At 36.9% G+C, this 15,564-nt stretch overlaps 1 protein-coding gene across 1 annotated transcript in view; it reads right to left on the reverse strand.

Moving 5' to 3' along the window:
• The window catches only part of DSCAM (DS cell adhesion molecule), a 607,645-nt gene that overhangs the window by 239,185 nt on the left and 352,896 nt on the right, over positions 1 to 15,564 (reverse strand). Inside the window, exon 10 of the mRNA XM_063083118.1 lies at positions 1,520 to 1,639. Within this exon, the coding sequence (XP_062939188.1) occupies positions 1,520 to 1,639 (120 nt within the window). The remainder of the gene's footprint in view (positions 1 to 1,519; positions 1,640 to 15,564) is intronic.

The raw sequence follows: 15,564 nt of genomic DNA on the forward strand, positions 1-15,564 counted from the left end.
GAGAGCAGTTACACATGTGCACATCAAGTTAACAGGCAAGGATGTTCACTGCTGCAGTGTTTACAGTAGTGAACAACTGGAAACAACCTAAGGGAGGTACAGGGGACATCAACGTAATGGCAGGCATTAAAAATAACTTTGAATAAGATAAGTTTCACAAAAAACGTTCATAATGTCAAATATGCATATAGATATAAACTAATAATTTATGCTGTTTATCTGTTTCTATGTCGTAATGCAATTTGGGGCTTCAAACATTGCCAAAAATAAAGCCACAGGGGCAGCTACCCTGAATAATATAGGCTTTTAGTTTTGAACAAAGTGCTTTTCGCGTGGATGTTGTATGTGGTGTGCTACAGGAGAGCTGTCTCAGGGATTTTTTAAAAATTTCATTGTTTTACTCTCCCAATCACACAGTGTCTAGCCCCGTCTTCCCTCCCTCTCTCTTCTCTTCTCCTTTGAAGGATATACACCGGAAGAGTTGTGGCAAACGCACCCTTTGCTTTTCCTTGGATTGTTGTGTTCATAATAAGAAAACGCAACATGTTATTTTAAAAAGAAACGTCCAGAATAAGAACCATGATTAAGTAAACAAAGAAACAAATACACCCATAACAATTAAACCCATATAGTAGGTCTTAGGTTGTTAGAAAACATGATCGTGATTGACTGATTCACTGATCCCACCAGTGTGTATTGGTCCTCGACTGTTTGATAAATTACAGAATTCAAATGCCTGAATAAGAAAAGAAAGAGAACTTCCAAAATTTTCACAAGCACAGTTAAGGAACCTTTCTGAAGAACACAATATGATGAACATAAATTATTTTTCCAGTGTCTAAAATGACTCCACCATTAATTTCCATGTGACATATTTCTACTTATGTACTGTTTACAGTGTTACCTGAAAACCAGGAAATGCTGCTCCATGTTCAAAGAGGAAGCTGGGAACATTGAACATGCATAATAGGACACAGGATATGTTTGACTCTTTATAAAAAGAGCATACCAAGGAGATAATATGTACTTTGTATATATTCTAAGATAACTAGGTAAATTTTAAAAATCAACAATTTTATTTTTAACTTTCTAAACCCACTTATTCTCATATATATAAATACTGTGGAAATAACTTTCCAACTACGAGTATCTGTGTCAATTCACAATTATATCTCCACATGTACAGGTTTGCAGTGGTCTTTCTGCAAACCATAGTTGTCTAATATAATTGTGCAAGGTGGTGCATTCCCAGGTGCTAAAATAACCCACATGAATCACCTGCCTCCCCTTCATGGTCTTTGCAAAGGCCTGTTAGACCAGAACAGACTCTTGCATGGTCTGAGTAGAAACATTTAGGTGGATGACCAGGGGTGTCTGTGAATAAGGACAGAGCTGGCGTAGATGGGGATGACCTACCTCCTTGCAAGGAATATCTCTGGAAAGACTAGAAATGCTCACCCAGCCCTTTAGAACATAATGTCTGTTTGGCTGATAACAAGAAGATCAAGTAACTTCATACCTTTAGAGAATTTCCACACAATGGTGGGTACAGGATAACCCTCAGCAGAGCAGTTGAGGATGACAGCCTTGCCGTAAATCCCGTCCTGGTCCCGTGGCTGAACCACAAACTTGGGAGGAACTGAAAAAAGAGAAATGTCACCAAAAATTCAGACAAGACCTCACTGATTAAAGGTGTGATTTTAAGAAATTAAATAACTTTAATGAACATTAAAATACAAACAATGTTTTACATGTGTGGGAAAATATAAACAAGTTTTGCAGTTTGGAACAAATTAGAGAAGCAATCAGTGCTGGCAATTTTTCTTACTCATATCAATGAGCTTTGGTAGAAGGAAGTTACTTTGCACTGGGGAACACTGGCCTCTTGAATGTGGTTTGAGTACACCAAGGGAATGTGACATTGTGCTTTTGATTTGTATTATCAAAGATCTTGAGAAATTCACTCCATTGAAAACAGAATCAGAACAACCATTTAAAGAACAGATAAAACATATATTTGCTCCTCAAATAGTAATTATCAAGGATAAGTATTCATCTTGTGTGTGAACTGTTCAAAGCACTTGGTGTCTATTTTTCCTTTAATAATAGATAAAGAGAGAATTAATAGATACAACCTAAAAGAAATAAAGAACAAAACATGGTATTGAACTTTTTCCAAAAACCTGATGATGACACATAGACCATTATTCCATATGTCAGCACCATTCTGGGTAAAAGGGGGACTATGGAGGCCAGCTGAAGTAAGATGCTGTCACAGCTTTATAGTGTACCTATAATAAATATCAGACTAATGAATTAAGTGAGGTGCTGGAAAGATCCATCTCTACCCAAACATAACATTTACTCTGCTTAAAATATACCAACTTAAAAAGAAAAAGAAAAAGAAAAAGAAAGCCAATATTTTTAGGTAAGCTACTGTGATTTTTAAGAGTGTTCGAGTTTTCTCTTAAAGAGAAGATAAAAATTCTTCTAGAAAACACAGCATCTGAAAGTGCTATAATCCCTGAATCTTTCCCAGTAGATCAAAGGTTCCTTGTGGAGTGGACCTTCAATTAGGCGGTCACAGATTATGTGAAAGGAGAAGGGTTGCATCCACCGTGCATGAGATGCTTAGCGGATGTGTGTTCTTCCTCTCCTTTTGACAATTCCCATCAAGGCTAATCTTGTTTGCCTTGTGATATCCAGAATTCTCCATTTTGAGACAGAATAGAGGGCCTATGTGTTATAATAGGTAGGAATCCCAGCTACCACATGTAATGGAATGAGGAGAAGGTAATGGTCTAAGTTAGCAAGGGGCTTAGAAGAATGTTAAAATGATTTGTGCGAAGATCACTTTGGCCAAAAGATAACCAAGGAGGAAGAACCAGTATCAAGACACAAGGAGCAGCTGGAAATGTAACTCACTGCTATGTTTCTGGAGAAGGAATTGCCTTTAATGTTCTAGCCCAGCTTTTTGTAGAAAGTGTTACACATGGAGAGGCAACAGAGTGAAGGTTAGGAGAACAGAGTCAAGTGCTAAACACCCCGGTTTGACCTCCAGCTCAGCTACGTCCTGTTGGATAATCTTGTTCAAGTTATCAAATGTCTCTTGGCCTCAATTTCTTAATATGCATTTGGGGATAATTAAAGTACCCATTTTATAGGACTGTTATAAGGCTCAAATGAATTAAGATTTTAAAAGTTCTCAGAACGGTGGCCGGAAGATAGAAAGTGGTATAGGAGTGTTGTTTAATTTACTATATGCAGATTATGTCCAGCTTTGACCTGTCCTTAATGAACAAATTTTCCAATTTATAGATGAAATAAATAATTTACACAGCCAATGGGTCTCTGAGATATTGCTTAACCAGTAAGCTACTTACTTCATGAAAATGATATTCTGAGATGAATACGTTAAATAAAATGTAAATATATTTAAAATAAGAAAATATAGGATGATGTCTTATGGTGAGGAAATTATTTCTAGGAAAATGCTAGAAATCATGTAGGGCAAAGTTTCCCAGTAAAAATGAACAATCAGTCTCAAGGGCAGATTGCCAAGTTTAAGAAGTCATGCCAGAGTGATTCTCCCTAGGTTGGAAGACAAATCTGCAGTCATCTACATTCTATGCTCTTTTTGGCTCAAATTTTGCTAAGAGAAAGAAATCTCTTATTAAATGGACATGTAACTAATCTCTTGCATTTCCTCTGGAAGAATGTGCAATCATAACTGATCCATGACACCTCTCCTCAATTTGATTCTAATCCAAAGAGTTGTTACTTAAAAACTGATCAAAGAGACTTACACGGGAAATAACCATTGACATATTGGAAGTGTGCGTAAGCTTATTGCAGATGGAAATGGCCCCTGAGTTAGAAGAATAATTCTATTCTATCATTACTGAAAACTGCTTTAGATACTTGTGGGAGTAGCTAGTGGGCTCCCCATGCACACTCCTTCGCTCTTAGACTGAAACTCTCTCTTCAGAAACCCACACTAATCCACAGACACATGAAAACCTAAGAAAAGAAGCTTCAGAAATAAGTAGGCTTCTCATTTTTCTTATGGCAAAGAGAATAATTAATTCGTATATCATGAAACTTGAGTCCATCTTGAGAAAATGTTATATATTACTAAGTGCATGAACAAACTGAATTCTGACAATTGCCGTAAAAGAAAGAGCTCTAGATTATATACCTGTCCTTTAAAAGTTAATAGAAGACTCATGAATTTAAATATTCAGTACCTAAGTGGTTTCTTATGTACCAGTAAATATATAGGTAACTTTTGAATTGTAATAAGAATTCTGAGCTTGGAATCACGCAGGTGCTCACACTGAGCAGACCAGAGACCAGGTGCCTAAGATTATACACCCATAAGTATGTACTTGGGTTGAGTTTTGCCTGGCAAGGGTAGAAAGGTAGATTCCTGGCAAAAGTTGTATTACATTTCTAAATTAATTTTCTTTGCCCACCCAGAGCTGAATGTGGAGATAAAAGTCACACAGTCCCTTGGGAGTCTCCATCACTTTGAAACAGCAGCTGCATCAGGTAAGACTGAAACTCCAGAGAAGAAAGAGTGTTTGAATGAGGACCCTATGTTTAATATGCAATTAATGGCATCCATTCTCATGTGCTCTAAGCACTAGGAATGACCAATATCTCTAAGGACAATGGAGTTTCCATTTTTTTTTTCCCTAGAAGCAAGGAACAGTTTATTAAAAGTGAAGATCTTCGTTGAAGAACTATTGTCTGACCCAGAACTTTTTTATATGACGTAACAGTCCAAGAATTTTTTCTGGGAAAAGCAGGAGTTCCCCAAGGAGTTACTTAGTAATAAAAGTGAATAATTACTGAGTACCCAGTGTGTTTCAGATAATCTAAGTCATCTCCTTTGGCTCCACCCAGCATTCCCCTCAAGACAATTCTTATTTTGCTTGTTAATTACAGAGAGGATTCCCCACTGTTATCCACTCTGCTTCTCAGGGGTTTGTCCCCAAACCTCTTCACACCATACTCAATACACCTCCTGAACTTTTTCACCCACTCTCAATATGACGATTGCCTTTATCTTCCCTTTATGTACAGACCACCATATCCCAGCAGTTATTAGATATTTCACAGGTACCTCAAACCCAAGTTTCCAAAATGGTAACTGTCCCTGTCACCACCATCCATCAAGGTCCCCAAGAAGGCAAATAAAGCATTATCTTTCATATTCCCTTCTTTCATCTCTTTGTATCAGGAACTGATGGTTCTTAACAATGTATCACAAACACATATCCTCAGATTCTCTTCACCTCCACTGTCACGCCCTAGTGCAGTGTGTGGTAACGTGCCACATTCTTTGTCCATCTGGATTCAGCACCCCTGGGATGTATGGCTCCATACGCTTGGCAGGAATACTGTACTAAGGACAGGAGCCTCTTCACTGTCCCAGGTCTTCTCCGAAGACATGAACCTTTTCTCATCCTCACTGATGCAACCCACAATTGTGGGAAATAACTGTCCACCAGTGAGGGACAGGTGTCTCCCGATCCTCCAATCCAGTGGAACAATTCTGATCTAAAGGTGTGTTCTATACCTGTGCTTCTCAAATATTAGGGGCCATCAGAATCACTTGAAGGGCTGATTACAACACATTGCTGAACTCCACTCCGAGAGATTCTGATTCAGCAGGTCTAGGTTAGGATCCAAGATTATGCTTTTCTAATAAGTTCCTGGGTGATGCTGAGACTCCTGGTGCAGAGACCACACTTTGAGAACCACTGTTCTATGTGATTCTTCAGAGGGTTTCCAGTATGAAAGAGCCCCAGTTGCCCACAGCAGCAACTAGATCATTAAATCACCTTTTCCTGATTTTTTTCTCCCTTTCTAATCTCATTCTTTCCCAATCTCTTACTCTAGGATCCAGGAATTACATCCCAAATAAGCAATCTGCAGCCAATTCTGTACCTCACGCTCTGCTTTCAAGGGAACTCAATCTAAAACAAGGCCAATATTGTGTCATATCTGAATTTCTTAAACAGCCTCCTAACTGGTCTCCCTGCCACTGACTGCCCCACTTGAATCCGTCCTCCATGCAGTAACCTAAAGTATTTTTCTAAGAAGCAAATTGGATGATGTGCTTAACATCGTGTGTTCCCATTGTTCCTTGTTACAACTCAGACACTTACAGTATTGTGAAGGCTCTTTATGACTTGAGTCCTTGGTCTCCAGTTTCACTTCCTGACATTCCCCTCTTGCCGGCTTTGCTCCAGCGATTCTAAGATCCTGTCTATTCTTCAGTCCCCAAGAATAGACAGGATCCTTGCTGCTGGATCTTCACACATGCTTCTGCATCTCTTTAACAAACTCCCACTTACTCAGCTCACATCTCACTTATTCTGGGAAACCTTTTCTGATTCTGTGGATGAGATTAAGTGCTTCTCTGAACCCTTTATTAACCTCCCATAGCCTTTATCGCACCTGTTTGGGATTGCTTGCTTAATTGCCTGTCTCCCTCATCAGGGTGTACGCCCCGTGAGAACAAGGACCATTCCTTTCTTGCAGACCATTGGATCCCCAGCATGTGGCACAGTGTTGGAACATAGAAAGCACCCTGCAAATATTTGTTGAACAGAAAAATGAATAAATATATATTGTTATTTCAGTGGTATATAATTGGGAAATGGAGTGTGGCTAAGTTAAAAACTCAGATCAGGGTGACCCTAAAGCCAAAGGTCTTTTGAGTAGGATGAGCCCAGCAGACATACTATCTGAGGGAGAGCAGGAAGCCCCACAGGGGGATCTGGGCAACGAGTTACAGAACCCGAGATGAAGGATGTGGAGCCTTTGGGATTGTTGCATTTTGGGCCAAAACTTATAATGGGACCTAAAGACTCTGAATACTTTGTATTGTCTGGCTGTATAATTTCCCAAAATTGCTGGTTTCCTTCTTTAAGAAATTATATTTAGATTTCCTTTTATTTGTATAACACTTACTTGGTATATTGTAGTGAGCATGCCTACCAATATAGTTGGTTTTCAATACAGCAATTTTTCTAGTGGGGATGGGGGTGTTTAGAGAGTTGGAAGAGGTTCAATCAAATAATTGTGTCACATCCACAAGAGGCAATGCCGGCTGTTCTTGCCACACACTTCTCTCACATAATTACAGCACATTATCCAGCACTCCTGCCTCCCCCAAAAGAGTGATTTGATACATATGCTAAACTACTAAAATCCTGTCATGGGATCCATGTAAGACAGTATCTGAAGTTTCAAAGGAGTTCCTCTGAAAAAGTTTGCCCTTAATGTTGCCTAAAATGAGGGTTGTTAATATACAGCAATCTTTGGCCTCATCTATTAATTATAGGGGGAATCATTTTTGTGAGGGAGAAATAGTACGTTTATAACAGGAGAGGCATTTTTCTAATCTTAGATGCAATCCAGTGTTTTGTGTTTGGAATTCATGGCTTCTAAGTTGCTACATATTTGCAAAGAATGAACATATTTTTCACTAGCTGTAAATAGGGACAGGAATTTAGTTTTATTGAAGGTAAAACAATTAGGATCTATTTGGTGGTGGTGGGAAGGGATATGGAGGTAAATACTGCCATTCTCTACTGGATGGCATTCAGTCAAGATGGCAATGGTCAAAGTCTCGGTAAGATTTAACTTATGACACTGGAAACTAAGATCCAACGATTCCCATCACTCTGAGAATAGTTGGCCTGGCTCCTGCCTGTTTCTCTGTCTACACTTTCCCTGCTCTCTTACTGAACAGCTGGCACATAGATCTTCCCACAGTCCTCTGAACACGCAAAACTTGCTCCTGACTCACAGTCTTCGTAGTTGTTGGTCTCTGCCTGGGACTCGCTTTCTATAGATCCCTGGGACTCACTCCTTCAATTTAGTCAAGTTTTTGATTAAACATCCCTTCAGAAAGACTTAATTTAAGATAAATTAATCCCTGTCCATCCTACATAAAAGACCTTTTCTATCCCTTTCTCTCTTAGTCCTCTTTCTAAGCATTTATTTTTCTTGGTACTTGTAGATAACTCACATTGTTTACTCATCCATCATCTCTTTCCTGCACTAGAATTTGAGCTCTATGCAGCAGGGACTGCATCTCTCTGTTTAAAACACCATGGTATCCCTCGTACCAGAACAACATGTATTATAATTATAAAATAGGTGTTTAATAAATACTTGTTGAGAGAAGAAAGAAAGAAAGGGTGAGAGAGACAGAGCGAGAGAGAGAGAGACAGAGACAGAGACAGAGAGAAAGAAGAAAAGGAAGAAAGAAAAAAGAAAGAAATAGAAAGAAATTAAAGCATGAATATAATATCAAAAAGTTCATCAATAAACATAGCAATAAATAGTGGCCTTGTATAATTTTTATTTTTCCTGTTAACTGAAGTCACCTGCAGGCTTTTAGATAGTGTTTGTTTCTCTATATGGCAGGTGATCATTAACAGCCAGAAACAACAGACCCATTGTATAAAGAAGTGTGAGAAAACTGACCTTTAGAATCACAGATAGAAACTACTGCGTTGGCAGCTGTCCTGTCAGAGGTGCAGAGCCAATATTAAGATCCAAAGTGCAGGTGTATTCTCTCATCAGGTCCAGTACATTTCCCCCAAATGGCTTCATTAATGTCAAGATCACCCCACTGAGCATATTAGGGAGACGACTGGTCCGCTATCAGTGCAAGCCATGGGGCACACACATAAGAGCTAAGGGATTTTTTTTTTTGCTTTATTTATATATATATATATTTACATTGCTCTTATAACAGCTAATTTATTTTAAATTAAGTCTTCATAAATCTTCCTAGTGACCCAGGCTATCAAAAATGTTCTAAGCTTTACAATGACTCAAGGTTGTAAGACTCCGACATAAAAAATAACTAGAAATTGGGTCCCCAAATTCCATTTCTATCATACCCATTTATTTTACATTTCAGCTTAAATTTCTGAGTTATCATTTCCATCTCTGACATGCAATTTATCAACAACTTCTGTAGTTTCTTCAAAAATACATTGTATTTTTACCTTTTTGACTGTATTCCCAAGGTCACCATTCTAATTAATTGTTACATACTTGGGTTTTCCATGGCCTCTTTTGTGTGATATGTCCTAAATCATGTTCCAAAGTCATGTGCATGTGAGTGGAAGGAAGGAGAAGGGGGCGGGGAGTTACCACCCACTGGGTGCTGTTACATGTTAGCACTGTGTTAAGTACATTACTTATTCTATTTAATCATCAGAAAGCCCCTATGGATATTATCCCATTTTATGAATAAGAAACTGAGGTGAAAAGAGGTTAAGGGCTTTATCCAAGGTCGACAAGGAAGGAGGTGAAAGGAAGGAGATGGAAGGGAGAGGAGGGAAGGCGGGAAGCAGGGAGGGGTCCAGGCGTTGGGCTTGCAGGCGAGTGGGTCCTCCCCCAGTTCTCTTATCTGCAGAGCCACAGCCCATTAACTGCTGCAGACTGGTCTTTTTCTCTCCAGTAATTGGTTCAAGGACATTTGTGGCTCCCCCTCATTCCTGCATCAAGCAAGTACTTGCTCGTGGGCTAACTGTGGCCACGGCACAGCCACTGCATCTCAGCTGGTGCTGTTCATCCCTCGCCAACCTTGGGGACATGCCCCAGTGACTCTGTCCTCCCTTTACTCATTCATTAAATGGAGAGTCATTGGAGGGCTCTGCCACCAGGTGCTAAGGCCATGGCGATTGTTACCTACTTAAACTCTCTGAAACACCAAGAGGTAGGTCTCACTTTTCCTGTTTTACAGATGAGGAAACTGAGGCTCCAAGACATTCACTTATGTTTCCAAAGTCATATAGGAAATGAATAAGCAGAAATGTGCACCTTGGTCTTCTTGTTTTTGTGTCTTCTTTTTCTTTCTAAACTCTACCTAACACAGCAACGCTGATGGAGTACATTCCTTCCATGAAGCCTTCTTTGAGCATATGAAATAATACTGATCTCTCTCTTGCAAGAGTTCATTTTGCTCTTGTAATTAATTGTCTGTCACTTTGCGATTCCCAGACTACCCTCGTGGTGCCAAGGCAATTTCAAGGTCTCTAAACTCCTCCTATTTCTATTTTTCCCAAGCTACATCTCAGGCCAAAACTTTTAACACATCTGAGAGAGAAACATTTCTCAGTTCAAGTTTAATGTTGTTTGCTATTTTCATGTGGGTTGTGTTTCCTCAACTCTATCTTCACATTTTTTCATGAAGATGACAGATTGTTTTCCAAAGTTAATTGTATGCCCACAGTTTGCAATGTGGAATGCTCTTTATTCTATACAGCAGTGATAAACAATAAGTCATCATTTCACCTACAAGATCTATTCAGCTTATTCAGTATATAATCCAGCTTAGGTAGTGATAAAAGTCAGATACTTGGCCTTTCAAGAAAGTTGGAGTTCTAAGAGCAGCTGCCTGATCTCTAGCTGTCATAGAGAAGGAGGTTGTTACCTAGAGCAGACGTTAACCACCCAGGGAGAAATTTCCTCATCCCAATTATTGTGTACTAAGGGCAGAGAGAAAACAGATGACCAGGAAGATGTTCCATGGTTTGTAGTAAGTCCCCACTCAAACATCCAGCACAGTCCTTGGCCAGCTGCCCTCTTGGAGTGAACGTTTGTCATTGAGCCTCTTCACATAACTGTCATCAAATCCTGCAAAGAATCTTTCAAATTGGTCTCCTCCTTCCCGTCCCTACCACCACCACCTTAGCTCCAACCATTGTCACTTGTCACATGGATTACAAAGGCCTCCGTGCTGGACTTTTGTGCTCCTAGTCTCACTTTATTATAATATGTGACTCATCCTGCAACTGACCATATGATCTTTCTGTTTTAAATTCCCTTCTAGATTCCTGTTGCCTTTAGACCTTTTCCTTAGGACACAAAAACGTCAAGATGTAAAGTAAAGTCAGCTCTGAGGTCTCATTCTTCTGCAGTTTCCTCTCAGCCACACATACCATGCATGGGTAAATAAGTGCATTCTGCTATCTAAAGCCTCCCTTCCACTGCGAGTAGTAAACTTCCTTCCAGGAATATGTTGTATTCTTATCTCTCTTCTTATCTAACTGCTATATTTTCTAATCCTTCAGGATCCCCTTCTCCCTTCAGAAATCTGCCTCATATATCCCCTAACCTAAGTTAGGTATATTAGTCTGTTTTTGTTGCTTATAACAGAATACCTGAAACCGGGTAATTTATAAAGAAATAAAATGTATTTCTTACAGTTTTAGAAGCTGGGAAGTCCAAAATCCAGAAAACACTTCTGGTCAGGGCCTTTTTTCTCAGTGGGAACTCTCTACAAGGTCCTGTGGTGATGCGGGGTATCACATGATGAGAGTGGGCTGAGCAAGAGAGAGCTAAGCTTCTCACTCACTCTCCTCATAAAGCCATCAGAGCCATGCCCATGACAACCCATTAAAGCATCAATGGATCAACGCATTTATGAGGGTACAGTCCTCACAATCTAATCGCCTCTTAAAAGGCACCACCTTTCAAATACCATAATTGGATTTCCCATCCTCTTAATAGTATTACAATGGAGAACAAGTTTCCAACACATGGACTGTGGGGAGCCATATTTGACTGGATAGCATTAGGGTCCTTTCTTCTGGTATGTTTTCCTGACAGCTGGTCTCACCATCATGTGATCTGCCATCTGTCTCTCTCTCACTGAACCAGATAAGCTTTCATCATCTCAGTGCCTATTCCAGGGCCTGGCAACTATGAGTATGTGCTAATACATTGTTGCTTAATGATGGAATAAGGAGAAGAAGAAGGACTAAAGGACAGAAAAATGCAGTCATTTGGGAACAGGTGTAAAAGAATATATTTGTACCTACCCACCGATGCTTTAAATGGGTACAGCTAAGAAACTTTTTTTTCTTCTTTCACTAGCAAGTAAAACACAAGGAAATACTAAACGCGTTACTAGAAAGTTTTTGAGGAAACAAAATAAAGATTATTACAAATACAGACTTTAAAATAGAGAATGCTTCCTTAAGAGAGTTAGGGATATCTTGTAGTTCCTATCTAATTAACTCATTTTAGTCATTATCTTACCAACTGAAATTAAAAGAAAAGTAGGCCCAAAGAAAGTTGCTTAAACTTAGGTTAGGGTTTATTTAAACATGATTGATTTTCTGAAATCAAAATGATGACCTATTATGGAATCTATACAACTTCTATACAACATAAACACCAAAAATTATCCAGTTTTAAATTTTAGTCCAATTATAGTCAGGTAGTTTAAGTCCTTCAGATTTGCTCTTTCCTAAAAAATTGCTTTGGTTATTTTAGGTCCTTTTCATTTCTATGTAAGTTTTAGAAAACATTTGAATTTCTATAACAAATTTTGCTGGGCTTTTTATTAGTATTGTTTAATTTCTAAACAATATTTTGTAGTTTTCAGTGTATAGTATGCTAAAGTTAACTGTTGATATTTGCTGTTTTGAAGAGTATGTTTTTGTTTTCTAATTGTTTTCATTAGTATATAAAAATACAATTAATTTTTGCATATTGACTCTGTATCCTGTGAACTTGCTAAGTTTGTTTATTTGTTATAGTATACATATTGGCAGAGTCCTTAACATTTCCTCTGTACTTACCCTTATCACCTGCAAATGTAGGCACAGTTGCACCTTTCTTTACTAATGTAATTCCTTATATTTATTTTTCTTGCCTAAATGCAAAGGCTATAACCTCAAGAACAATGCCAAATAGAAATGTTAGGAGTAGACATGCCTACCTTATTCCCAGTCATGGAAAAAAGTATAAAATACCATATATTTGTCATGGGTGACATTCATTATATTAAGACTATTTCCTGCTACTATTTGTTTGTGAGAGGTTTTAAAAATCAGGAATGGATATTGAATTCTGGAAAATTCTTTTTATTTATTTTATTTCTGCGGATTTTCTACTTTATTCTTTTAATATGGTGAATTCTACTGATTGACTTTTGAATGTTAAACAAGCTTGCATACCTGTGATAAAGCCCCCTTTCTCATAATATGTTATTATTTCTGTATATTGCTAATTCAATATGCTAATATTATGTTAAAGTTTTTTTTTGCATCTACATTCATAAGAAATAATTGTTTGCATTTTTTTCTTCGGGCAATGTCTTTATTAACTTTTTATGTTAGAGTTATGCTGTGTCATAAACCAATTTTGGGACTGTTCTCTTTTCCTTTATTATCTGAAGGAGTTTGTATAAAAGTGCTATTATATCTTTCTTAAATGTTTGTTAGAATTTGCAGATGAAGTCACCTGGGCCTACAGTTTTTGTGGGACAGTTTTTGATTAAAATATTCAATTCCTATTACAGACATAAAGCTATTCAGCTTTTCTCTTTTATCTTGTGTCTGTATTGTTAATTTATGCCTTTCAAATCATTAACCATTTGATATAAATTGTGAAATGTATTGGCATAAAATTGTCTATAATAGTCTTTTATTATCCTTTTAATTAATGTCTTTAGGAGCCATAGAGATGTTTGTCTTTATATTAGTTTCCTATGGCTACTGTAATCAGTTACAACAAACTTAGTAGCTATAAACAACACAAATTTATTTTCTTACTGTTCACATGGTCTCTTACTATTTAGAAGTCCAAAAGGCATATTCTGCAATTGCTAGATAAAATATTCTATAAATATCAATTACTTTATGTTGGTTGATATTGTTATTTGAATTTTTTCCATTCTTACTGACTTTCTATTTATTCTATCAATTACTGAGAAAGGAGTGTTGAATTTTCCAGTTATTATTGGTTATTGTCTTTTTCCTTTCAGTTCTATTAGATTTTTCTTTATGTATTTTGAAGTTCCATTATTAGGTTCATCTATATATCAGATTTTTATGTCTTCTTGATGAATTGACCATTTCATAATTATAACATGTCCTTATTTATTCATACTAATATTTTTTGTCCTAAGGTCTAATTTGTCTAATATTAATACAGCCCATCAAGATTTTTATTATTGGTATTTCATATTGTTTTCTTTTAACCTGCCTGTGTCATTACATTTAAAGTGTGCTTGTTGTAGACATTTTGTCATGAATTATATTTAATTATAATGAATTATAATGCTCTTATTTTTAGACTGACAATTTTTTTCTTGTAGTTGGTATATTTAGTCCACTTAACTTAATGTATTGAGGGAATTGTGTTTAAGTTTACCTTCCACCCATTTGTTTTCCATTTTTCCCATCTCGTCTTTGTTACCTTCACTGTTGTTTTCTGGTTAACTGAGTATATTGTTCTATTTTATCTCTTCTGTCGGATTAAGAGCTGTACCTCTTTTTTTCATTTTTGACAATTGCTCTAGAGTTTAAATTGTACATATTTAACCGTCAATGTCTATGTTCAATAACACTGTATCACTTCACAGATAATTTAAAAATGATCTTAGAAGAGTAAACTTCCATCTTTTTTCCCTCATTTTTTGTGCCATTATTGTGGCACATTTATTTTTTGCATACTATAAATCCCACAATAACGGCCAGTCCTCAAAAAGTAAATAAATAATTCCCACAATACATTGTTATTATTGTTTAAACATCTAAATATCTTTAATGGAAATAAAAATTAGAATAAAATGTCTTGTATATTTAGCAATGAATTCATTGCTAAACATATAAGAGATCTTCTTATATATTTAGAAGATCAAAGTTTCTACCTGGAATCATTTTCTTTTAACTTGAAGGACATTCTTTAATACTTATTGTAATGAAAACGTGTCAGTGATTAACTTTCTCAACTTTTGCTCATCTGAAAATGTCATTTCTTTTTCATTTTTGAAGAATATATGAATATAATTTGCTGTTTATAGAATCCTTCATTGTCAACTTCTTTGCCACTACCCCTTCAGGGCTTTAAAGATACTGTTCCATTCTCTTCTGGCTTGCATTGTTTCTGATGAGTTGTCTGCAATTTTCTTCATTTGTTCCCCTGTATGTAATGAGTCTAATTTCTCTGGGTGCTTTTAATATTTTCTCTCCAGTGTTAGTTTTTAACAATTTGATTATGATAACAAAAAACAAGTTGTATTAGTTTAGTGTTAGTTTTTAACAATTTAATTATGATTATGGCATGGTTTTCTTTGTGTTTATTATTCTTAGGTTTTATTGAGCTTTTTGATCTATAGATTTATATTTTTCATCACATTTGGAAATTTCCCATTTGTTATCATTCAGATATATTAACCCTGCCCCCTTTCTAAAGCTATACATACACCTACTTGATATTGTCCAAAGTTCAATGAGACACTGTCTATGATTTTTTGGTCTTATATCTCCCTGGGAAAAAATTGGGAAATTTCTCTCTGGACCTCTTTTCAAATTCAGGAATACTTTGTTTGGAAATATTCAAACTTCAATTAAATAGACTCAGTGGGTTTCTTGTTTCAGGTACTCTATTTTTCTGATACAGAATTTTCTTTTGGTTCTTTTTTTAAAAATGTATTACATTTCTCTTGCACTCCCTATGTGTTCACTCATGTGTACATCTTTCATTTAAATCCTGAAAAATGTTGATAATAGC

The sequence above is a fragment of the Cynocephalus volans genome, chromosome 1 (genome assembly GCF_027409185.1).
Source record: "Cynocephalus volans isolate mCynVol1 chromosome 1, mCynVol1.pri, whole genome shotgun sequence".
Classification (NCBI taxonomy): Eukaryota; Metazoa; Chordata; class Mammalia; order Dermoptera; family Cynocephalidae; genus Cynocephalus; species Cynocephalus volans.